The sequence below is a fragment of the Tachypleus tridentatus genome, chromosome 7 (assembly GCF_004210375.1).
Source record: "Tachypleus tridentatus isolate NWPU-2018 chromosome 7, ASM421037v1, whole genome shotgun sequence".
NCBI classification, from domain to species: domain Eukaryota; kingdom Metazoa; phylum Arthropoda; class Merostomata; order Xiphosura; family Limulidae; genus Tachypleus; species Tachypleus tridentatus.
Window position 1 is genome coordinate 49,784,894 of NC_134831.1, and position 26,642 is coordinate 49,811,535.

The window sequence follows — 26,642 nt, forward strand, 5'->3', positions numbered from 1 at the left end:
ACATACACCACTATACTAGTACAGATATGTACACGACACGATTGCGGGATTCACATCTACAGAACACACACTTAATTTTTTCAATCACATTAGCTCTATACATCCCAACATTAACTTCACATGTGAACAGGAAGAAAGCAATTAAATATCATTTCTTAACCTCAAAATTACAAGAACCGATACACAATTTTAAACAGAAATCCACCGAAAAATCACCCATACTGGTCTACACATTTCTTGGGACTCGGCACATGAAACGAAACAAAAACTCGACATACTAAGGAACCAAATAAACACAGCCATAAAACTATGCTCATCAGATAAAATTAACGATGAATTAGACAAAATAAAACAATACTTCATCAACATCAATATGTTTCCTCCACAAACCGTAGAAACATTATACGCACATACCTAGACAAAAGGCAAAATCAACTAACAAAAGTAAATATACCCCACAATTTAAAAATTCACAAAACCATATACGGCTGCATACTATATATTCCTGACATCAGCAGAAAAATAACCAACATTTGGCAAAAACTAGTAACAAAATATGACATTCCAGTTAATACCAAATTTATTCAAACACCAGGCACAAAACTAAGGTTTATACTATGTAAAAACTACACTGACAAACACAACACCAACATTATTTATAAAATACAATGTGAAAACTGCCACGACTTCTATATTGGAGAAACAAGTAGAAAAATGGAAACCGGATTCAAAGAACACAAAAAGTCACCTTTACACGTTTTCGGACACTGCAAATCAACTAAACACAACATTACCATAGAAAGTACCCAGATACTAAATAAAGAAACAAACCTAAAGAAAGGTAAAATTAAAGAAGCCTTACTTATACAACAACTCAAGCCCAAACTAAACCAATACAAAGGAACACCTTATACCTGCATTAATAAATTTATCCAACATCTTAGCACGCCATCTACATTCCCTTTACAATAACACTTCCTTTCTTTGTAAACCTGACGATGGACGAAGAAGGTCGAAACGTTGTTCGCTCCTCTACTAGTACTTTCTCTACCCATATCAGCCGTTTTTAAATATATAAGTCGAATACTGCCAACAAGATTAACTTTTGAACACGATGGTTGAGATAGACCTTACACTGCCTTTGTTTATATCAATGTAGACTTTCATGTATTTGGATGAATCATGTGGTTCTTATTGCATAAATAACAATAATCTCTGGATACTTTCTGACTTTTTACTGCCTATGAGTGAATATTTTATTTTTTCCCTATGAGTCTGAGTAACATTTACACTGATGATGGATAATATAAGTATGCAAAAGTTTAGATGACATATATATGTTCATATGAAGCATATAGTTGAATAATACGTGCTGCATTTCAATGTCTGGAACAAGAGATGTTGCTGTTTGACCTGAGGTCTGTGATAGGTCGTACTTTTATATAAACCTCTGCAAGAAAATCTATAATAATGCCAAATTTTATACTTTCTTCACAGTATGGCGAAAGATGCTGCACTAGTTGGGATCTTATACTTTTGTGATCATGTGCTAATTACCTATATCGTCATTTAAACATAAGAAAGTACTCTTAGCAGCTAGTCTTTAGTGCTACTTGGCTTTTAAGATAGCATTTACCGAACAGTTAGGCTTAAAAGAGAATATTATTTATTTTGAATATGGATTTGTCGTCTAGTAAGTAAAATTGGTAGGAGGGTAAGCCTCCTCGTCATGAGGTTAATTTGTGTGGGTATACACAAATTCAAGAGGTAATGTTACCAAATATCCCACTTTATTTCATCTACAGACTATTATTGGTGTTATTTCTTTCATAAACATTGCACCCAAATTAATTAATTCGACAGAGGGGAAATACTGGTTCCCATTTAGAGGACATTGAAAGTTCCCTTTGATCACTTTCGTGGCATATCCGTGGTGTAACATTTTACATAAAAATATGATGTTTATAATCATAAACAAGGAAAAACATTCGCTGGGTAACTTCTTCCTCATCACGTTTTTTTTTTTTTGTGTACTGAGTTCATGAAAAGATTTTTTATTTTGCCTTCTGATAGCTTATAGTAATACATAATAGCATGATAAATTCAGCCAAATGAGTAAAAACACGTCGAGAAGTGGCTTGCTTATATTACCTTTAATTATTATTTTTTTAAATGTGAAGTTATCTCGCCTAAGTTATAGAAGGGGTTAATTACATTTCTGTAGCAACTTTTTATTTTTTTTTTATAAAATTAAACATAACATTAAGATATTAAAACAGAATTAATTATATAAGCTTCAATTACTAACTAAAAGTTGGAATTCTGTATTGAATATGATGCATCGGCTATTATATGAGTCAATTTATTTTTTAAATTGGTTGTACCAAATGAAATTCTAAATGAAGTTTACTTAGACCTCGTATCTAAACCTTAATTCTTATGGCAAATATTGTTCTAAATATATAGGAAAGTTACATCACAGTCATCCAATCTACAATATTTCTATATCGAGTCTCTAATTTGATTGTGTATATATTAATTTCATTATTTTTGAAAAAAACTACGATTTTCATATTGTACTAAAATATATTACTAGTTTATTCAAATGTTTATTTTTTATCAGTACTTTTTGTTTAACATAAAACTGCCATACTTTGTGATTTGACCGCTTTAAAAAATGGGCCTTTCTTCTTCAGGTGCAAATTGTCTGGATATTCAAAAAGTGCTTGGGTTATAGAGCATCGTATTTCTGTGATAAATTTCTTTCGTTAGCTTACATGTTTTTTTAACATCATGTATGCAAGTTTGTCATTGTGTATTTTATCGAAAAGTTTAAGCATTGACATTTATCCATTTCTTTCATAATACAAACTTGGGTTTTTAGATATTGTTTTGTGTAGTACGGTAAACCTAAAGCAAGTGACAGACGTATTATACCTATCTATGTATGCTGTAATCACTATACATATTTCCACCACTACAAAAAAAATTAAAAAATGCAAGCTATACGTATATTTACAAGCCAACCAATGCAGATACTTACACGGACTCTTGTGAACTGCAAGTCTACTTCGAAAGAATTTGTCGTTCTTATAAATTACAAGTTTGACTCGTACTTCTCCTGTGTATTCTTTATCGACTCTCTCGACAGCTCCTATAGGAACGGTGACCAGCAATTCCTGTAAAAAACCGCCAGTTTCATTCTTTATCAACTCTCTCGACAACTCCTATTATTCCTTTTTTGTTGTTGTTTTAAGAATCTTTTATGTTCTAGTTTAGGAAATATTTTTAAATCTTTCTTAGTCAAATAATAACATTTGTATACAACGCTTACAAATGTTAGAGTAAGAATAATTTATTTTGTTGAAGCAATAATTTAAAACGTTTTTGATATTGTATCACATTTATTATTATTATTATTATTATTATTATTATTATGAATAATTATAATTATTTCTATCTATCCTACTTTAAAGTACCGGGGATCGAACAAAGGGTTTATCAATTGATAAACCTTAACAATACAAATTATTAACACAGGATTTGTGTTTTTTATTATTTCTTAGATGTTCGAGCAAATCTACACAAAGACTTGTGTTGCTGTTCCTATTTATGTATTGATAGATTAGAGGAACGTCAACTGCTCAACAACACAAACGTCGATTTTTGGGCTATTCAATTTGAATGGAAAACTTTGGCTGTCACTATTGTAACGGCTCCAAACTGAAGAGAGTAGTTTTTCTGGCAACTGAAAACGATCATGGAACCTCGAATGTACAGTTCAGAACGCCAACAACTTGACCTGACCTGGTCTCAGTTACATATAGAAAAAGACGTATACAGAAATGCATGATAAAAAAACTTTGAGAAACTGTAACTCATGCTATTGTAAATGTGATACATTTAATACCAAATCTACTTTTCTATCACTTTAGTTCTATAATATTCATAATTCAGTTATACTTGAAGACTTAAGTTCACTAATAATCTCAAGTAATAAAAATATAAGTAATGTCACAATATCTAGTTGTTGTCTTGTTTTCAGACCATGCAATACAAACGTGAATATTGATTGTCTGTATTATTTTACAAAGATACACAGAGATTTAATCAGTTCAGACTGATACATCTAGGTCGAATGATGTGTATTTTTTATTTACTGTTTTATAAACGTACTGTTCTGCGTATACATTTTGTACACTGTGATATTTTGCAAGGTTTTAATGATAAAGGGGAAGGAAATTAAAGAAATATTTAGTGAATCCTCTGCGTTTTCATCACTAGGTCTCGTACTTTCGCTACTACTAAGCTTTTCAATCTATCTGCACACCTGCTGACTGAATTGGATGGTTCATTTGTGTGCCCTAATTCTGAACGTAAAGAATACTATATTAAACATAATTAAAATGAGAACGATGTATATTTTCACCAAGAAGGAGTCTAGAAGTGTATATAACTAGTTAATGGTAGAATATCGTCTAGATCTGGTATTCAGGCACATTCATGCCTAACAGATCAAAATCAATCATCCGGAACACAAAAATTTCAGAATAATTAGGAAGTCAAAAAAGATTGGACAGCAAAGGCTTATTTTGAATTTCGCCCAAAGCTACAAGAGGACTATCTGTGATAGTCGTTCCTAATTTAGCAACGTAAGACTAGAAGGAAGATAACTAGTCGTCACCACCAACCGCCAACTTTTGGGGCACTCTTTTACCAACAAATAGTGGAATAACCGTAACATAATAACGCCCTGACGTGTGAAAGGGTGAGTATGTTTGGTGTAATGTAGATTAGAACCTCAGATTGCAAGTCGAGCGCCCTAACAACCTGACCGACAGCAAAGGACACACGTTCAAGTATATAAGTGAAAACAAAATTATCTATTCATATAATATGTATGTCAGGACTTACTGATCGACTGCAGATATTCCAGTTTAACGCTGGTTGGCTAGTAAGGCAGAATGATGATTTCCAAAAGTTTATAATGATGAAGATAGGACGTAAAAAGGGAGATTAGAAGAATAAGTAAAATAATAGTTTGGATATTCCATTTTTTATATTACATTGATGTTCTAATGTGGTGTCACACAAACCTTAGTTTAATAACGTAAACGATATGTGTAAATAAGCATATTAAAGGACGTTACTTCAAAATTCCCCATACTAAGTTCTATGATTTCAATGTTCCACTCCTTTGGAATCAGAATAACTACTCCAGGAGGACTGACACAGAAAAAGAGCCCAAAGTTATATTACGTAAACCTTAGATAAGCAAGTGGACTAAGGTACATTCTGACGCACACTTTACAAGTGCAAAAATAAAAATAAGACTTACTTGAATATACCTAAATAAGGATATGTACAATACTAGATGAAAGGTGAAATTGACACAAGGAGTAAAAATGATCGTGGCGGTCGTCGAAAGCATCGCACTTACCACACTGCATTATGATATTAGTGGGTTACGATTCCTAGCCTTTAATTGTACCTATCCGTATTTCTATCATTGTATAGTCTTATTATAAGGATTATTTTGTATTTTTAGATTTGTGTATAAATTTAGGTCTAAACTAACTTTGTTTAGCTGGTCAAACTTTGTGAGATACTATTGGCTGAAATGTAACATTATTGCTACCAGGAAGGGTATCAAACTGATGAAACAATACATTCTTATTATTATAAGCAAGGACGTACAAACAGTATTTTAAATCAGCTATATTCATGTCTGGAGGGTAGGGGGTTATGCAAATAATTTATTTCCATCAGAAGTTAATTACTTGTAATATCGTTGCTTTAGACTCGTCCTCCAATGGCACAGCGGTATGTCTGCAGACTTAGGATGCTAGAAACCTGCTTTCGATACCCGTGGTAGGCAAAGTACAAATAGTCCATTCTGTAGCTTTGTGCTTCTCTACCCACAAAACTTACTTTTAAGAAGCTTAGTATAAATGTTCTAGAATATTTTTCAAAAAATATTTTACATTTACTTAAGTGTCTTCGAAAATGTGTACTGATTTGACACATTTAAATGTGCACCAATGTAATTTTGTTATAGACAATACTGATGCATAAATCTAAGATTTGAAGCACAAAAAGAACATAATTTTATTTTTATCATCATTTGAAGGATCGGAGTGACTTACTTCTTGGTTTTCATAACTCTGAACAGTAAGGTTATTTACAATTTTAGATAGAGTCTCTTGCTTTACATCATAGCTTTGGTACTTTGGTGAGAAAGTCAAAAACTCTTCAGCTTTAAGGTAGAGTTCATGGCTCCACGATAAAACTTTCAGTGCAATATTGTGCGCATTAAGAACTACGCTTTGTCCTTGTTCAAGCTTAACTTGAGCCGTATACCTATCCACCACTTCAAGTAACCTAAAGAAAGAAAACAAGTTATAAATAAATTATTTTTGAAATAGTTCACTTAACTAATTATTCTGCTAGAAATGTTCTTATATTTTTTGTTATTGTACAAAGATGGCATTAATACGTACAAGCATAAATTACGTGGTTTGATTTGAGTAAACTGTCATAACAGTACAAGTGCAATAATTTAATATGAAGGTGCCTCTCCTTGTTCAATATACCTTGGTATATGATTTTCTGCCAGCTTTGGCATCCGATAACACCAACATGAGAAAACAGACACTTGTTTACTTACTGACGTGTACTATGTAAGGCTTTTCACTCTTGGTACTTAGGACTTTATTATTGGTCACAACATAATTATAATGATGGTGTGCTAGTTTCTGCAGAAAAAAAATGCTTATTAGAGTGTTGACGTTTTGGACGTAGAGTGTTGGCCTAAAATAATAACAAAACATTTTCTAATCCAAAAACTTTTATCTAAAGGAAGGATTTTCAATTTTATTGTAAGTTACAGAAATTTTCAAACTCACGATTTCGTGTCCATTATTCTACTATTGTTAGTTTGTTTTTGAATTTCGCGCAAAGCTATACGATGGCTATCCGCGCTAGCCGTCCCTAATTTTGCAGTGTAAGACTACATGGAAGGCAGCTAATCATCACCACCCACTGCCAACTATTACGCTACTCTTTTACCAAAGAATAGTGGGATTGACCGTCACATTATAATGTCCCCACGGCTAAGAGGGCGAGCATATTTAATGTGACCCTCGGATTACGAGTTCTACAATTGTAAGAAAAAATATGTATATTTTATTAATATTATATATAGCTTTTGTAGACATATTCTTATATGTCACAGATACGATAGTCAAGCTTCATAACGTTTTATCAAAAGAGTGTATACAAGAAAATAATCCCAAAAACGCAAAGAAAGGAAAAATAGAACTTCAGAAAACATTAATACTCAGTTCTCTTTACAGCTTCATCAGCAACAAAGTATTGTTTCGTACTAAATAATGATATATTTATACATATGCGAAATATTATGAATACTAATCAGAATAAACTTCAGTATTTATAAAGAAAATTAAACGTTTTAATATATTTTACAAATCCAACCTGCTCGTGGTGTTTTCACTGTCGTCTGCTTCGTCCAGAACACTGTCATTCACAGCTAGCACGTTACTGATGACTGAAAACATACTCTGGGCAGTCTGGAGAGAATTGTTGGATGACATTGTTGTTATTTTTATGATAAACAATTTACTCTTGAGAAAGAGACAGTTGATTTAAATATGAACACATTTAATTACAATTACAATCTTCCTTATTTGATGTTCAAGCAAGAATCATATAGTATTGCATTAGTTTTGGTAACAATGTGAGAATAATTGTAAAAAAAATATTAATTTTTACAATCACTACTACAAGAAATTAATTACAAACAAATATTTGAACAATTCAAAAAACAACGTAATGTTAAAAACATCTCCAAAATTAAAAAATTAAGATGCAATGATAAGAAATTTAATTATCGTAAATCCTTACAACCAGAATTAAAACATCTATGATCACAAATTTATTGTTTATTTGGAATTAAGCTATATATGCCCTGCCCACCACGGGTATCGAAACCCGGTTTTAGCTATGTGAGTCCACAGACTTTTCGCTATGCCACTGGGGGGTATTACAAACTGTAAGCAACAAATGTCGTCAGCAACTACAAAGAACTATTTTTGTAACGTTTATATCAATATATATGTTTTTCTTTAATCTTAACTCTGTTTTTCAGTTAAATATCCGATTATTCTATATCATGTTGGAACAGGTTGTTGTAAAGCCAACACATATGATCATATGTATCATGCAGTTATATTAACGACATGATCAACCTTTCCTTGTTACTTGAAAATAAAATACAACTAGTCGAAAACCTTTTGAATGTTCGTTGCTGAAGAAATATACTTTAAAGTCTAAAATAAATGTTGATTTACAATCTTTAGAAATGTGAAGTCTTTGCAGTTCGATATAATAAAAACAATTGCATCTATTGAGCTTTAATAAACGAATGAATATAAATATTATTACAGTAAATATATGTCAGATCAAAGTAATCAAAATAATCAAGTTTCATTCTAGAAACGTGTCTTATTTACGTACATGAAACATCATTTAAATCATGATTTTACTTTTATAATTAACAAATTTAACCGAAGTAATAAATAAAATCCCGTTACAAATTCTGCATTATCATTCATACTTACAAAAAGTAATAGTTTTACGTAGTCCAAATTATAAAAACTAGAATGTCGACTTCAGAAACAAACCTTTTTATCGTATATAGCATAGCCTACAATATTCTCGATTTGTTTGGTTGCCTCCTGTAATTTCTCACTGTTGATTCTGGTCGGATCCTCCGTGAAAGACCTCAGTTCCTCTGTAAGTTGTTCTGCGACATAAAAATCCTGAAAAATGTTGAAATGTGAGAGGCAAAATGCAAATCAGGTTGTTATCGTTTATGAGTGAAAATGTAGGAAAACTTTAGCTTTATTATTACAGTAAATTCAAAACAAAGTGTTCAGAGACCTAAAAGCTAAGACTGTGTGTTTTATTTTCTCTCTGCAGTAGTTTACGACTACAATAATCAAATGATATTGATTTGAAACAGTGTTAAATTTACAAGATATAAATTATATAATGAGATATCATTAAGTGATTATAATAATCATAAAATATAACCTCAACCTAACTAGTAAACGTCTTTATAATAATTCAAAGTAGGAATGTGTCAATTTAATTTTAGTGGTTCTCTATCTACCAAGCTTTAACTAATGTGGAAACAGAGAGAAAGAATAAATTACACTGAATGTTTACTGTCAAAAGAATGTGCTTACCTTCTCTCTACAATTCTTTACATGGGTGATTTCCCATTTAACCAACCCATTGCTCAACAAGTGACAGTATCTTCGGACAAACCCTTCCTTTCTGGAGTCAGACACACCGTATGGACAATCCAGCACTGAATAAGTACCATGATCAGTTTTATTCCAGTAAAATACTCCTTGCGCTGTTATTTCTGTTGAGGGTGGACACTGAACTATTTGCCGAGAAAATAACGTAAAATTACGGATTATACTATAAAAAATATGTATGAAAACAAAATGTAAGATACCCCTATACCTAATTCTGAAATCCTAAACAAAATATTTAGTAACATTGTTTAGTAATCCATAGAAGTTAAGTAGGTTTTTATATCATATAAAGGTTCCGTACTTTTTGTGCGAAGAAAAAAAAAAGGATGCAACCCAATCAACATTAGAGATGTTATACATCAGGTATTTCTTAATGGATTGCTTTTACATTTAGTATGTAAGAACTTGAGCAGTACATTTACTGAGAATATGTGATAATTTTTATTACCATAATCTGAACTAAAGAAGGTGGCATATTGTTAAGCTATCCTTCCTATTAACAATACACAGTGTGTCCTTGCAGATTGGTTTGGTTTTTTTTAGCCACAAGATTTCCTCGATATTTCGCTTTACGGCTTTTTAAAGAGATAATCTGCTAAAGAAAATAGTATTCTCAGGAAAACTAATCGCTGATTTTAATTGAAAGCAAAATTAATAATGTATTCTTAAATACCGACATATATGCAGATACGTTAACAAAAGTGTCTATTTTGTTATAATGCTGAAAATCAATAATTATAGCAATATACATATAATGTATGCCTGCTCACGTAAATATATACAAATACACACGTGCTTATAATATACGACAACTGGTTTAAAAGTGACATTGAGTTACTCCACTAACTAGATATTGATTGATTGCTGAAGATGTGATACATAATTCTGTCAATAGATGACATTACAAACAATAATTCTAGGATAGTATATTAGGGTAGATTGTAAATATTTGTTCTCTTACTTTATAGATTTTCAAGAAAAATGTTTCACACACGCTAATGTAGTTTTTGTTCATTTCTACTTTATTTCGTACTGACTCTTCACGGCACAAAGGGATTCTGTATCTTTGTGAAGGAATAAGTAAAAATATTTTTTACAGGGATTTCCCCAAATTTGGCATTGAGTTACATTAGAGCACGTGCACAAATGGTTCACGGTAAAAGTGGTGTTGAAGGTATGAAATTCGCATTATAGTAACAATTATAATTAAACTGACATCGTGTAATGTAGTAGTTAAAACATTAACTTGCATCATAGTCCTTAAAATGTGGGCTCTAGACCTACAGGTTCGCGAAATAGAGCTAAATGTATTGTCTTACCTCCGAATTTGCACAAAGGTAGAACTTTCCACTCGACCCATTTGTAGCTCAAGCATTACATTTACATTATAGCAGTCCTATAAATGTAACCATAGGCCCAAGGGTTCTCTAAATGGTGCCAAACAAATCATCTCGCCTCCAAGATTTGCACAAAGGTAAAACTTTTCATCCTTTAAGAACGCAGGTTTTTCGCGAAAATACATTTGCGAGGATTTACCGCCGAAAATAGTCTCCAAATTTGAGTTTACTTTACAGTTGAGCACGTAAATAGGCCTACGAGCTTGCTATCAAATATGTAAAGAGCTGTATTAGGGATATAATTTTATAGTGGTTCCAGTATCAAGCTACCCCGAACACTATTAGATCATTTACATCATAAATACAATTATCCCATGTAGGTGAAAAGATATTGTAATTAATACTCCACATAAAAAAGTGGCAAAGCCACAAATATACAGAGTTGCTTGTCTTTTAATACAGTTTTCCTAATTACAATCAGTCAAGAAATGTATTCGTTTAGACAGCCAATGAATATGTACATTTTCAACTTCACGTTTAGCTCTCCACTTATTTCATTTAACCTGTCAAGCAGCTAACTTATTCTTACATTTTTATGGAAATATCTCTATATATTAATTTATTGTACATTTAGTTTCATTTTATAAAATTCAGTTTATCAACTAAGTCTATAATCCATCAGTTTGTTATATATTATAACTACCTGCTAAGTAATTGTTATTTAATTAAGAATACCAGGTTTGCATTCATTGTCGTTAGTAACCACAAAATTTTCTATATACGTACTATGAAAAGGAACAAATGTAGTTGAAAAATTTTCTAGTTAGAAACCACAATCTTAATAACCACTGTATTTTATAAATATTAAATAAATAGATAGAAGTTAATTCAGCTTGTAGCCTTTGTAGTCTTCAACCCCTTCCACAAGTTTTGTTTCAGATGATTTTTTCTATCTCTCCGTAACTTGTTAAAGGCTGAGTTCTCTTACTGAACCTACATATGTTCCATGAACTTAGTATTTGTGAAAACAAAATATGTTCCATACCCGCCTCTTGACAAAGGTTTCCATGATATCCAGGGGTACAAAGACAAGTAAAAGTGTAAATTTCATCTTCACATCTAGCTCCATTAAAACAGGGATTAGATTTGCACTCACTGATGTGAATCTCACACTGTTCACCTGCAATTGAGAGGAAACAAGAATATAAGTATGTCAATTCTAATACTATAAATTTCATAAATTGTATAGAGGCAATTAAAGTAGCACTATATAAAAATGACGGAAGTTCATATACAAATAGAATACGAGATGTACGATGTGGATTTCAAAAGTAAAGTGATTAAATGGAACAACTTTAGCTGGTAATTAGTAACCACCGTACTGTGAACACACTAGCTTTTAAATGGAGCAGTTTTAGCAGAAACTTTAGCTGAAATTTTAGCCTTATTACCTTATCAAAGTTTTATGGAGAATGAGTGTCTGAAACTGGTAAAGTTAAAGGTTGTTTTTAACAACAAAGTAATTTATCTTGTGATACTTTTTAAAGTGCTCATATTTAGGGTTGACCACCACATTGACTGTAAATGGTGAATTGTAGCAGATGTAAGAACACTGTAGGTTAAGGTATTCATTATCTAATTCCTAGATGACCTTCTGTAACAACTTTTTCATTATTTATTTGTGGTTTTGGGTAGTGCAATATAAACTTACGTATTTTGGTGCTATTAATGAAAATATATTCCTTTAAAATTATATGTTTTTACTTCATTAATAAATGGTATGGTATGATTTGTAATTTTGAATTTATATACGCTATTATTCATGATCTTTTGGTAAGTTTATGTAGTTGAAATTTGTTATGAGTAATGAATTTAGCGTTGAATTTCACCCTAGATATCTCCGTCTTAGTTTGGATATACATACAACCAAAACACATTCAAGTTTCCAATTGTAGTGCAAGTAACAAAACACTAAAATACTTACAACTTTTTTTTCTTCTTAATTATTTTCTACTGATTTCGTAACTTCACTGTTCAGGATGCAATTTTACTGATAGCCTATGATAAAAAGTTCAAATACCACTTTTCGACCAAATTGTCTTAATCATTTTTTCTTTAACTTATGAAGGACTACTTGTTCATGAAATGTCCGGTACAGAAATGGGTGCAGAATTTGATCCTTTGTTGATATAACTGTGGGATTTTTGAAGCACAATTATCTAATACGTTACCTTATTTATTTGAATAGATTTTTCAATTTTCTTAAATAAAAATTGAATAAAAGCTTCTAGACGATTGCTTTGTGATATCGAACAATTTTCAAAACATTAATACATTTGTAGGAATTTAAAATTCGATAGATAAAAAGATTATATTCAAGCGTGAAAGAAGTAACAATGTCTTGTTCTCTGTGTTCTAGTGTTTCGCCAAAAAAGTATGTTGTAAATGATATATTTTAGAAACCCATATCATTGTATATGTTATTTTAGTAATCATTACAGGCACATAAAATTACTTTTCAGGAACAAACATAAGAAGAAAATTCTACCCTTTGAAATCACTCAAGTTATAAGATATGGTATCCTTATGTTAAACTGATTTCTTGAACGTACAAGTTTTTCTATCATTTTAACGTGATTCATGTATTTAAGGATTGAAGTTTATGGTTGTACATTATTAATATTTAATTGAAAGTAATATTTGAACATTTTTATATAGATTTTCTGAAAAATGGTAACCCATAGTGATGTACCTATAATACCATGTAACTGATTGAAAATAATAAAAAGAGGAAAAAAAGAGAATAGTCCAAGTATTGTAGTTATTTGTTACATCTATGTTTGTATATATATATATACATCAATACAAATAGATGAGTCGAATGAGAGATTCAGTTATCTAGTAATCCTTTGTATCTTGAATAGCTTGTTTCCTGAATAGTTCAGAAGAAAAAGTTGATAGTATAAAAACACATATTCTAATTATATGGACATATAGGTTCACTTGTAGTGAGGAAGAGTCAGCTAAAAACTCCATACATATGTTATTCAGTTCACCTCTACAAAATTCCTAGTCGTTTCTTGTTGTTGTTCTCTTTATTATTATTTACCCTCGAACCAATATAACTCGGTGGTAGCCGGTGAACTTCTGCATTAGTTGAAAAGTAGCTTGCATAGGAACGTTAATATTTAAGACAGTAAATCTACCAGTTACTGAAAGTTAAAAGTATTTTTATATATGAACGTTGCTAACCAGAACATAAATCTGTTGGCTACTAAAAGTGAGAAGTAATTGACATGAACAATGTTAACATGACCAAGTACACCTGTTGTTGTTGTTTTTCTTATAGCAAATCACATTGAACTATCTGCTGAGCCCACCGAGGGGAATCGAGCCCCTGGTTTTAGCGTTGTAAATCCATAGACTTAACGTTGCACTAACGGGGAGCCCACGTACACCTGTTGACTGCAGAAAGTAATAGATAGCTTTAGATACAACTGCTGTTAAGTTGACCATGTATATATGTTATTAATACTAATATTTTTCTTAAATTTTTGCTTTAATTCTAGTTTCATATGCGAAGATCACCAATAGATTTTGAGGTTGATCGACTGTCTCCTTACAATATCTTTCGTACTAGAACACATTTTACCTTTCCTAACTAGTTTTATGTACAATGTCTTTTTTTTTAATGCCATCCATTTTAAAGAGATCTTATTGTATTATTCCCTGTTTCGTTTAGATCTTAAAATCACATTATTGTTCTAAACTATTTATTAATACGTCTGCTCCAATTACTTAGCAATGCAAAAAAACTAAACAAAAAGTCATGAATTCGAATACAGATCGAAGCAAAATTGTTTGGATCGCAATTTCAAAGTTAATCATTAGAGAATAACTGTGTATTCTCATAATACTGTAAAATATTATCATAAGTCGTGAGATATATACCTAACAGTTTTAATTCTTATGCTTGTTTTCTAACTAAATAACTTTTGACGCTTGAAAATTCGATTTCTTATGAAATTTAAACTACTAAATACAAATCTGAAACTCAATAAAATTTCAAGTACTGGAACTTTTATAATAAAACTACATTCGCCATTGTCTTTGAAAAACAATTTGATCAAGGCCCAGCAAGATGATAGGCAAAAATAATAAAAAAGGTTGATATTAATAACCAAAAATTATCAGCGTACCTAAGTTACACATAACATACGATATAAATTGCGATTGCTGTAAAGAATTTGTGTTTTGTGACAGCAAGCAACAAATTCACTTACCTTCATAGCCTGCAGTACAGTCGCATGAGAACCCATTAGAAGTATTGTGACAAGTTCCTCCATTACGGCAAGGTCCAGAACTGCATGCGTCAGAATTCTGACAAGTGTTGCCGTAGAAACCTTGGGCACAACGACACGTGTAAGTATAGCTAGCGGAACTCTCGCAGGTCCCTCCATTTTCACATGGCTGTATAGCGCAAGGGTTGAATATTGTACAGTTCTGTCCAGAAAATCCGCTAGGACATTCACAGTTGTAACTTTCATTGGAAGTACGTCTACAAACTCCGAAGTTCTCACAGGGTTTTGAGGAACATTGATCAAATTGGTCACAAATATCTCCATAGTAACCATCAGCACATTCACATTTGTAACCTGGGTCATCAGTAATCATGTGACACTCTCCGTTTTGGCATACATCCAACGAACAATCTGTAACAAGCATTATAATATATATTAAAAGTTATCTTATGAACAGTTGCAAAAGAAGTTGCAGGTGAAGGTTTTGTTAAGCTCAAAGCTACATAAAAGGCTGTCTTTGTCACTGGCCATTGAGGGTATCAAAACTCGATTTTTGCGTTATAAGACCACAGACGTATATATCAGTCACTTTAATGGAATAAAAAAATCAAACAATTAAAATACATTTAAATGAATATCAACTAATCTTACAAACGTGTAGTGTAAAACGTCATTATCACAGTAAGATGCCTACTTAAAGAAACTATTGTATTGCTTTACTTTCTTAATAGCGCTATACTTGCTTTGACTTTTTAGTAATATGATTATTATGATTAACTGAGAGAACGAAACAATGTGAAAGAAATAACAGAGAAGAGAGATTATAATAAATTGTTAATGGCTTCAAAATATTAATGCTAATGAACACAATGAGTTTGTGTTCATTGCGCATTAAATAATAGCTGAAACTTTTCTGGAGTATCTATGATTAGTTTCCAGGTATTCAGTTTCTTGAAAATAGCAGACAAGTGCAAACGAGACGCCTGAGAGGTAATTAACCCTAACGTTGTACTCCTGTATTTCAACTGGAAATATTTCCTGTAAATATACAACAAGCCAACTGAGGCATTCATAAAATGTATACCCCAGTAAACTTTGATGTAAAAGTTTCCTATAGTGTTAGTTGGAAATGACGCTGTTTTAATATTTCTGGATATCCATACCAAATAGAATCAGTATTAACCAAGCTTTAATTTTATTTAAGCTTAAAACAGGTGAAACATTATCATTGTAACGGCACCTTTACTGTGTCTAAAATTTTCTGTAAACAGCTGGTTCTGAAGATTACGCTAGAGCTTGAAAACATGAATCATGACATTCTTCAATGTCGTTTTAATCATGGACTTCAGCTTTTATAGTGCAAGATAAATTTAGGTAACTTTCTGACTCCAGATTAAATAAAGAGACAAATAAACAAAGTAATATGATTGCAAGTATCTTTGAAACCGAGGTCGGCGAATGATATTAATATTGTAATTCTGTTATCGTACCACTTTTAACTAGAATATATCCAAGTAAAAAACATTCGTACTACCTGACGCTTTTATTGACCAGTGATTTTATGGCTATAAGTACCAAAATTATTGTTATGTACTTATATCTACTGATACGTTTTTGCGTTAATAGATTAGATACACATTATATATACATCATATATATATATATATAGAGAGAGAGAGAGAAAACATTTGATGAATATTTCGGGTGATAAGTCTATTTAGAAAGGAAATTGTCAAATAAAATTATTGAAAATTAACTTTTTTCACTAACAAAAGTTCCTTGATATACTTTCGGTTCAAGCTAGTAAAACTAACTTTGGCTATTTTAGCGTGGAATCATTAGCTAATGATTAACTGCTCTGATAACTTGTTCATTACCAAATTACTCAGCGTAGTTGCATCGTATAATGTTTATGCATACTTTAACAAAAGTGTGTTTGAAATATTACAAAATACGGATTTTTGTCTCGTGGAATTTTATTACACTCAACTCAAAAATTTCGCTATAGTTAACATTATTTGTATAAAAAGTCAGAAAAGAAATTCCACAAATCATTCCTGTGTTTTTTGTTCTTTTTTACAATTACTTTTGAGGTTTTTCAGCAGTGAAAACTAGAGGGACGACACCTAGTCATCACCACCCTACACCAACTTTTGGGTTATTCTTTTACCAACAAATAGTGAGATTGACCGAAAGATAATAACACTTCCACGGCTGAGAGGGTAAGGATGTCGGGTGGGACAGGGATTCGAACCCACTAGTCGAGTGCTCTAACCGTCTAGCCATGCCGGGCCAATTCTTATGTTATAAAGATGCATTCTGTAAATGTTAAGCAAGACAGACTTTTTCAAGGTTAGTGTAAATTCGGTTGTTGTTTGCCTCAAGGTTACGACAGATATATGGCAATCTCATTATTCAAGTGTCATGGTTTTTGGGACACATATATGTGTCAAATGCAAAAGAAATGTGTACATGTATAATTATGGCGTTTTTATAGAACTACAATACCGTGTAATAGGATCTCGAGCTCAGAAATCATGGTCTCTCGATTGCGAAATATATTTCAGATAAAGAATGAAAAAAGCGTAAGAAAAGAACAAAGTAATAGTTTGTAGAGAGAGGTGTGAGCATTGCTATAGTAACCATGCATGAATGATCCAAACAGACAAACAAAACATACTACTACCCGCACAAGCGATGCATAGCCACACTAACTAAAATAAAACTAAAAAATTAACTCTGTTACAAAATTAAGGAAATTATTTACATCGTATACAATAGAACAGAGGATAGAAGTCCAGACTATCAGGACAGCTTTTTGTGACAGATGCTTAGATGGACAATCGATATTTTTAGATTTATACATCCTACTTTAAATTGAGATGAGGAATATCTAGAAATGATTGAATATAATGAGTAATATTGGGATAACATTTGTAAATTTGAGGTTTTAGTCACGTTCTTAAATATCAGATCTTACATATTATAAATGTACTCATACACAGAATGTTTAGCTTATATACATATAATATAAGCATTAACATTATCTAAGCAGTTAATATTTACATCAACAAAAAACGACCGTGTTATAAACAGCAAGACCAAACCTATGATGACATGACACATATTTATAATAAAACCAAACCTTAAAGAAAAACTCTACACAACAAAATAAAATCACCGTGGCCAGGCTATTATGTGGGGCACAAGATGTGTCCTTGTTTTTGGAGGTAACAGCTGAAATACAATCTACATAATGGTGTGGATGTACCATCCATCAGTCTTAACTTCCGTTCACAAAGCCGCACGTGTGAATAAAAAATAGTAGGAGAGTAAAATAAGAAAAAAAAACAGTAAAATAAGAGCAATACGTGGGTTCTAAGGCCCACAGTATAGCCAGCAGACAGCTGTGGAAAGATGACTGCTATCAGAGAAAAAAAACTTAAAATAAATGTAAAAAAGAGAAAGAAAAAGTCTTACCATTGAAGATGAGCAACTTCAGTTGCAAACGAAACATCTTAAACACAAAAATACAACACACGCTCCTAAAAAATAACAGTTTTAATCATAAATGTATCTCTTTCATGTATACGGAGTTGTGCAACAGAATCGTAAAATACTACCATACCGTAGGTTAATAAGCAAACATAAGTCTGAAGTGCAATATCAGGATCTTGCATAAAGTTACTGCATCTTCAGAAAGTCGACAAAGTTAAAATGTACTAAAATAAAATAGCCCTAATTATGATAGCAGACAATTATTATATAGTAGCTACGTTCTTGTAATATAATTAGTGGTACAGTACGTAGTTAATTAACTTCATATGGTCTTACTACATAGATAGTGTCAGGAGGATGACCGAGTTTCTGTCCGACTGTGTGCCACACGCATAGACACCGTGCTGAAAGACTAAAAACAGCAATCAACATTAATGATAAAGTGGTCATCTTGTTTTGTCGCATTTGGTCACCACTTTGAAAACAACTGTTAATTATTGTTAACTTTGTTTAACTTGAGTTTGTCATTAGACATTTCTATATTATGACCTATATCTCCGGAACGTATTTTTGTTAGTTCAATATTTCACTGTCAAAGCTTCATTAAACTTTTAACATTTTGCGTTTACTATTGTCTGCACCTTTGCATTTGACATTCCTACAGTATGAAGCACAATAATAAAAATTTCACAGGACACTACCTTAAAATTAATCTTGAATGTCATCCATGATGTTTTCACAGGGTAGCCTCACAACACTTAAATCTGGATCACAAACCGCTATATTCACAAATCATATCAATTCTGAATTATTTGCATGGAAGTTGACTACTGAATCATACGACACAACTTGACTTTTCTTATTTTCAGCATATGATTATGAAATCAGATTATGAGGTTTAAAATGCTTTATCTATAATTTAAAAGGTATTTTCCCTTCAATATCTATTTAGACATTAATTCTGATAAACTTTAAAACTTGGCAAATGTTTAAAGTATTTACAGGTTTTATCGCGTGTTTTTTACCGTAAAAAGTACATTTCCTTGAAGATAATGGTTGCCTTAGTTACTCTATAAAAATATTTGTATACAAAAATGTAGAAATCAATGTATTATACATTAGCCTCAAACCTCATATACTTCAACTATGAAAGGTCTGTTAATTTAACCTTTTTTTCTGTTATTTAAAGTAAAAAATACTTACAACCGTGTCTTGTTGAAAACCGGTTTACATTGCTTCTCATGCCAGTTTCATTTGTATTCCAACCGTAAAGCCTAAATTCATAGTATGTCCAGGGTGTCAAGTCTTTCAGTGTGATGCACTTGGCAGAGGCACTGGTAGTTATATTTACTATCGTGGCACCACTTTCCTCACCACCAACTTTACGGTACTTAATGATATATCCTGACACATCTCCAAACTCGGGTCGGCTCCAGCAAACATACACCAAAGAATCCGTAGCGTTTAATGTATGAATGTCCAAAGGTTCTTAAAAACCCAAACGAGAGAAAGTGAACTTACAATGCTGTTAATAAAGTATTCTATTTATACTGTATTTAATTCCTTATATTATTGTATCATAAAATTGAAATAGTTCAAATGTTTAAGTATGATATTAACAGACGATCATTTTTTTATAATTCCATTCTTTCTGAGGAAAATACTGTGGTTAGCAATGAGAACCATCACTAGTTTTAAAAATATGTTTGACTCATCTTACGCTTCATACCGTTAGTGACTTCTTTTTTTTCAAAGCGAAAAGAAAATTATCTAAATAACACTTTTTTGTGCAGAAAGCTGAAAGCTGGATGAATATGAACATAACTTAGGTTTTTTTTATAGGTTTTATAGACAGTCCAATTTGCATATTCATTTAAAACCAACAAAAATACCAAGGTATTCTAAATCTTGGTTTCAACTATAATAAATCCAACTATAATAAAGTAATCCTAGAAAAGATAGCCGAAAGCCATTGTTTTGCAACTTCTCTCAAATAATTTAAATAATGGTACACTATATTGAATCCCTGAATATAGTCCTACTGTATGTAAGTCACCAGAATTTGCTATTGTTTATGCCTATGGTAAAGAACAAGTATTTTTTTACATGGTTTGTAAGCAATGTACAGTGTATCCTACAGTAATAACAAACAAAACGTTTCAACTCGCAAGTGCAAAATAGAAAAAAAATGATATATTTATGCGTTAACTTTTATTACACTTGTTGAATGATAAGTAAAACATAAAGTGTGTAACAGATACCACCCTGGTAATTATAAACTATTAAACACACGCACAAAAAAAAAACTGTTCACCTGTCTCAAAATCATATATGTCACTTTAATTAGTTATCTCGATTTATTCAAAGAAGCCTGTTGATTGTGATAAAGTGACGGTGACAAAAACAATATCATTTATATTTTAGAAATTAAACAGTTATATTCAACAAGGTGAATTATTTTCGTGAAATACTTTATGAGCCTTAGGCTTTAGAAAGTGGAATTTTCACTTCATTGTTTCTAACCTGGTCGATGAAGGAAAATCTATACACATTTCGTCAATGGGTTTAATCGCCTCAGCCTGAGGGTGAAAATATCGGCTTCACCTAAACGTCATTCTAAATAATTTATGACATCCCTTTATAATATGAAATTATTTATAGATCCTTAAAACTAAGGGCTTATTCGAAGTTAGGAAAACCAAAGCAAGAAGCATACCTGAAATTGTCTTAATCGTTATTTCAACACGTGTCCTTGCTTGTCTTAAGGGGGAGCCGCCGTCTTCAGCAATCACAGCAAACATCAGACAACGTTGTGATTGGTTTAGATTTCCTATCAAAGTCAGTTGACCCGTGTTTGTGTCAAGTTCAAGTATTCCATCTGGTGCTTCTTTTCCAAGATAATAATAAATTTCAGAGTTATAGTCTACAGGATCAGCATCATGGGCATGAACTCGCAACACAGATGTATTCGCTGGGCTACTCACGTGTAACTCTTTATGGTAAAGCTCCTTTTCAAATTCTGGTGGAAATCTGTTAAATTCTGTGACTGAAATTCGAATATGGATTACCTCAGCTTCTCCTTGATTGACAGCAGCAATCATAACCTAGAACAATTAAACAAAGGACATCAATAATTAATTAACACAGCAGAGTTAACCATAGATATTCCCTATGCCTTAGAACAAATAATTTGTTTGTTTGTTTAGAATTAATCACAAAGCCACATAAGGGCTATCTGTGCTCTGCTCACCAGGGTATCGAAACCCAGTTTCTAGCGCTGTGAGTGTGCAGACGTGCCCCTGTTCTACAGGGGGGGGGGGGTGACTTTGGAAGAAATAAACACAACTGTCAATTATAACAGCAGAATATATAACGTAAATAAGTTAAGTTAATGGAAACAGAGAACAGTAGTATTATTTCCAAACATACGGAGCTAATGATATGACAAAGAAAAAAGTTAACCAAAGGAAAACATTTTATATAAAAAAATAAAGAAGGAGTTAACCTCAAATTATAACTGATAGATGTGTAAAACAAATTCACCACAGAAGAATGAAAATATTTAAGAAACAATTCACAAACAATGATCACGCATAATAAAAACAAAATGAAACAAATTTAATATCGAGACCATCTTTATATTGGAATTTTTAAGCAATAAAACTTCAACGTTTTAGGGAAACACCTGGGTATTAATTCCTTTTACACATGATGTATGAAGCAGATATTATATATAGCTCTCTCCTTCAAGCCTGACATGGGCTGATAATTAGGAAGCTTTTGTCGTAAGCTACATAAAACGGAATAGAAACCTGTTGCTGAATATGTTGTGGGATGTTATAACGTGACTTTCAAGCCCACTATTCGTGGCTAAACAGAAGCCCACGAGTTTGAAGTGTGTGGTGTTAATCACAGATATAATAAATGAAACGGGCTCAGTAAAAATAGAAACATCAACTGGCAACAAAGATAACATGAAAATATAGATTTTTAATATTTATTTCTTATTATAATGTGAATTTTAAGATACTTTCTACGAAGAAGAGTTTTTGTTTGTTTATTTTTTACAAATAACGAACATTAGATAAGTAGAATCAAATGCATAAGATTACGACGTTTTTATTTGCTTTGTTTGAGTCAAGTATACAGCCACACAATGGGCTATCCGTACTCTGCCACTACATGTATCAAAACCCGATTTTTAACGTTGTAAGTCCGCAGACGTACTTCTGTGTCACTGAGAGGAATGTATAAGAGAAATTGCATAAACTACATTCTTTAATAGACACAATCCTATGAAGTATAGAAAGGATAAACATTAAAAAACTGTTTAATGGATGAAACTTTGTCGAATGGACAGCAACTGCCTGTTGTGGAAACACAAGTGTAGAGAACGACGTTTCGAAGACTAAAGGCAGAATACTTTCAAAACGTCATCCTCTACACTTGTGTTTCCACAACAAGCAGTTGCCGTTCATTATACAAAGTTTCGTCATGAATATTCTGCCTAAACAATCTATCAAAGAATATTTAATGGATGTTTCTTTTAATGAAATAATGTACGAAAAATAAGCTTAATATAAAGGCTACCAGAACAACTACATTGATATATGGTTAAAATACTGAGGTTAATGTAGAAAATAAAAATGGTAAGAAAATTATATTAAACACAAAAATGATTAGCAAAATACCATAAACGCTGTAAAACAGTCCAAAATAAGTTAAAGGTTTTGTATGTATATACATATATTGTTCGCCGTAATAATCTATACGTTGTGTTAGTATTGAAACACAATATAAAGAAAATATAATATTTACGAATTATTTAATAGAAATTTACTCCAAAAACATGTAATACAAATTTTAATTACGTTACGGTAAAAGTCAAATATTTCTTACATGATACATCTGTCCAATAGTTCTCTCAATATTTCGTGTTGTTGTGAGATTGCCCGATGTCGGGTCCAAGTGAAACAATGAGTAATCTCTCACTTCCAACATGTTAAATGTGACCGGAGTTAGTGGAGCTTCGGAATCGTACGCCTTAAGAGTTGTCACGTGCACACCAGGGGGCGCTTCGTAGTAAACCCTTAGGGATCGTAATGGCAGAACAAATTGCACTTTACCTACAATACATGGAAATATTACCCTCTATATCTGAAAATTCAAATTTAACTACTTATTTAATTTCAAAATAAAAATGAATGTATACATTTATTTTACACAAAGTTAAAGTAAACAAGTTTAACTTGCATTTTATACACTATAATAAATTACTATGGTGATTGAATATTTCTAATTATCACTTTATTAATTTTTACAAGTATAAGAATATCTTTAAAATAAAAATTGCAGTACAATATAAATAATTCGATTAACCATAAAATTATACAAACAATTTCACACTCTTTTTTTTATTTTTCTGATACTTTTATAAGAAATTCATGATGACGAGAAACCCACTTGAAGTAAAAATGTATTCTAAAGTTGTTCTGTACTATATTTTATTTAAAGTTTTAATACCCATATTTGCCGTCTTTAGAATACATTGATCAACCTAAGAATGAATAAGTACATTAGCAGAGATTTATGTATAACTTTCTAACAACTTGTAGCTTATAACCGAACCTATGATGCTCTTATGATTTCCATGTTGCAGTTTATTTCCAACATTAAATTAGCTGTTAAATAATCATTTTTAATAGAGTCGAGGATGTGTTCTTAGAATTTCCATATGTATTTCACAGTATCTTAGTGGCTTTCAAACTCTCAGTAATAGAAAAATTAATCTGTAATTTACTTCTAACAGCCAATGACGTACTCTTGCAATTTTAATTTGGGTTTTACAGTTCTTATGAATGTCACTTCAAGTACAAAGAACATTTATTTAATATTGGCTTTAGTATTAAAGATTAGAAAATATTTTTATTTATTCAACACATAAATAGCTATTTATTAATTAAATGAAACATAGTTTATTATTGTGTTCGCGGAAGTTTTTCTTTTACAGTCAATTTTAGAACTACTAAAATATGGTTTGTTTGTTTTTCTTTTTGCAAAGCCACATCGGGCTATCTGCTCAGCTCACCAAAGGGAATCGAACCCCTGATTTTAGCGTTGTAAATCCGGAGATATACCGCTGTACTAGATGGGGGCTCTAAAATATGGAGGCAGTCCTTGTTTCCTTATGTCATTCATTATGAGTACTGCGAAACAATATATAAACATGAATAAAATAATCCGTTATGCCACAACAAAATTAGTTAAGATGGTACGTCAATTAATAAATAACAAAGATGTTTTTGAAACAAATTGAAACCTACGTATATATGTATAAATTATAACAACAATTAAAAATATAGTAAACAGCTCCTAATGACAAACATGAAACACATTAAAAACAAGTGCTTCTATGAAACCTATCTAACAAAATAGATATATTTATCTTATATATACGGAGATACATAGTTCTGATGTTTTATGTGCTTTAAAACAATAATTTTGGTAATGTTTTTCAGGTTTAATGAACGTTTCTTTTTTTTTATATCAGATCTAGCTGATAGTTGTTTGGACTCATTAGAAAGCAAAAAAAAAAACAAACTTCATCTATGTAATAAGTGCTCAGTTAGAATAAAAATAAAAAACGCCTAGAAAAATAAATAAAAAAGAACGTGTTTTATCCTTCAACATCACACTATTTAATTAACAGGAAATTTTAACCGAGGGATACGGTTTAGGAATGACCTACTTTTATGTTTGTGATAAACCGGTAAGTACTCTAGAAAACTTTCGCAGAATGGTGAAGGCCACATTAAATCATTTTTTCCTTCGTCAAGTCCGTAGTGCATAACACGAGATGCAACGATCGGCTATGATATTAATAAAAACAAAAGCACAAACGCTTATGTATGTAATTATTGACTGTCATACAAGTTATGTTCACTGTCTACTATCATGTAATTTCTGCGTATTAGTTAACGTCACAAAAGTTCTGCGTATCACTGACTCTTATACAAATTATGCATATCACTGATTGTAGCAGAAGTTCTACATCTTAACCACTTTTGCAGAAGTTTAATATGACAACTGTCACAAAAGTTCTGCATATTATTGTGTGAAACAGATTTGAAAAGCATAAACTAAAATATTTTAAAAATTCAATCCTTTCATCTCATACAAATGCAGAAAGTTTTCAAACATCAAATAAGGTTTGAATTCTCCGTTTAATCCACTTTCCTCTCCTAGCGATATCTCAACGCAAGTTTAAAAACTAATAGCGCTAAATTCGAATTCCAACACCCGAAATGAACAGAAAAAAGATATTTCATTTGTGCTTAACAATAAACAAATGAACAAACCAACTAGAAATACTAGCAGAAATGCCGCTCTATGGGAAGTTGTTTATCTAGTAATTAGTTGTCGTAATACTTCATACCTTATGGGAAAAAATATGAGTGAACATTTTCTAAAAAATGATTTTTTTCTGTCGAAATACAGCACGTGAAATGTGTTCGATTCTGCTCTTTACCCATACGCATCTCATTATATTAAAGTGATTGAAACTTTTCGTACATTTTACTGATAGAAACTGTATCGTTTGTTTTATATTTCAAAAGTTGTACCGTTTATTTAAGAACTGCAGTTTCCTAGTACTACATCAAAACAAATATAACCAAACCGTAATGCATAACACTAGTAAAATACTTATATTTTAAATTATACAAAGAAATACTAGTTATATATACCACAATCATTTTTCTAATTGTTTGAATCTTAAATATTCAAAGTATGATTGTTTCATGGATTTTTGTTTGTGATACCATTCAACAGACTGGCAATTTTTTTTATATGCATAGATACTAATACATATATTATAGTAAGACTGCAAAATTTGTCTGGAAGCCAAACGAGCCCCAAAATATACTTCCGAACGAACTAAAAGTCAAATATTTCGTATGATGAGTCTGTTTGTTACGAATTTCGCTCAAAGCTGCACGAGGGCTACCTGCGCTAGCCGTCCAGAAAGTAGCAGTGTAGGACTATAGCGAAGGCAGCTGACTTTCACACAAAGTTAGTGTACCGCCAATACCTAGAATGTTTAAATGAAAGAAATGGTGTAGTGCAGATGATTGTACAAAGTACTTTCTACATGTATGGGA

The 26,642-nt window shown here is 31.6% G+C and overlaps 1 protein-coding gene across 2 annotated transcripts in view; it reads right to left on the reverse strand.

The window, feature by feature from the left end:
* LOC143255622 (uncharacterized) overlaps positions 1-26,642 on the reverse strand; it is a 93,066-nt gene that overhangs the window by 52,746 nt on the left and 13,678 nt on the right. For both annotated transcript variants that reach the window (XM_076511559.1, XM_076511558.1), the window contains exons 2-11: positions 23,383-23,609; positions 21,200-21,587; positions 19,687-19,971; positions 14,968-15,396; positions 11,730-11,864; positions 9,270-9,472; positions 8,703-8,840; positions 7,495-7,589; positions 6,147-6,381; positions 3,044-3,179 (exon numbers count right to left, since the gene is read on the reverse strand). In XM_076511559.1, coding sequence (XP_076367674.1) covers positions 3,044-3,179; positions 6,147-6,381; positions 7,495-7,589; positions 8,703-8,840; positions 9,270-9,472; positions 11,730-11,864; positions 14,968-15,396; positions 19,687-19,971; positions 21,200-21,587; positions 23,383-23,609 — 2,271 coding nt within the window. The remainder of the gene's footprint in view (positions 1-3,043; positions 3,180-6,146; positions 6,382-7,494; positions 7,590-8,702; positions 8,841-9,269; positions 9,473-11,729; positions 11,865-14,967; positions 15,397-19,686; positions 19,972-21,199; positions 21,588-23,382; positions 23,610-26,642) is intronic.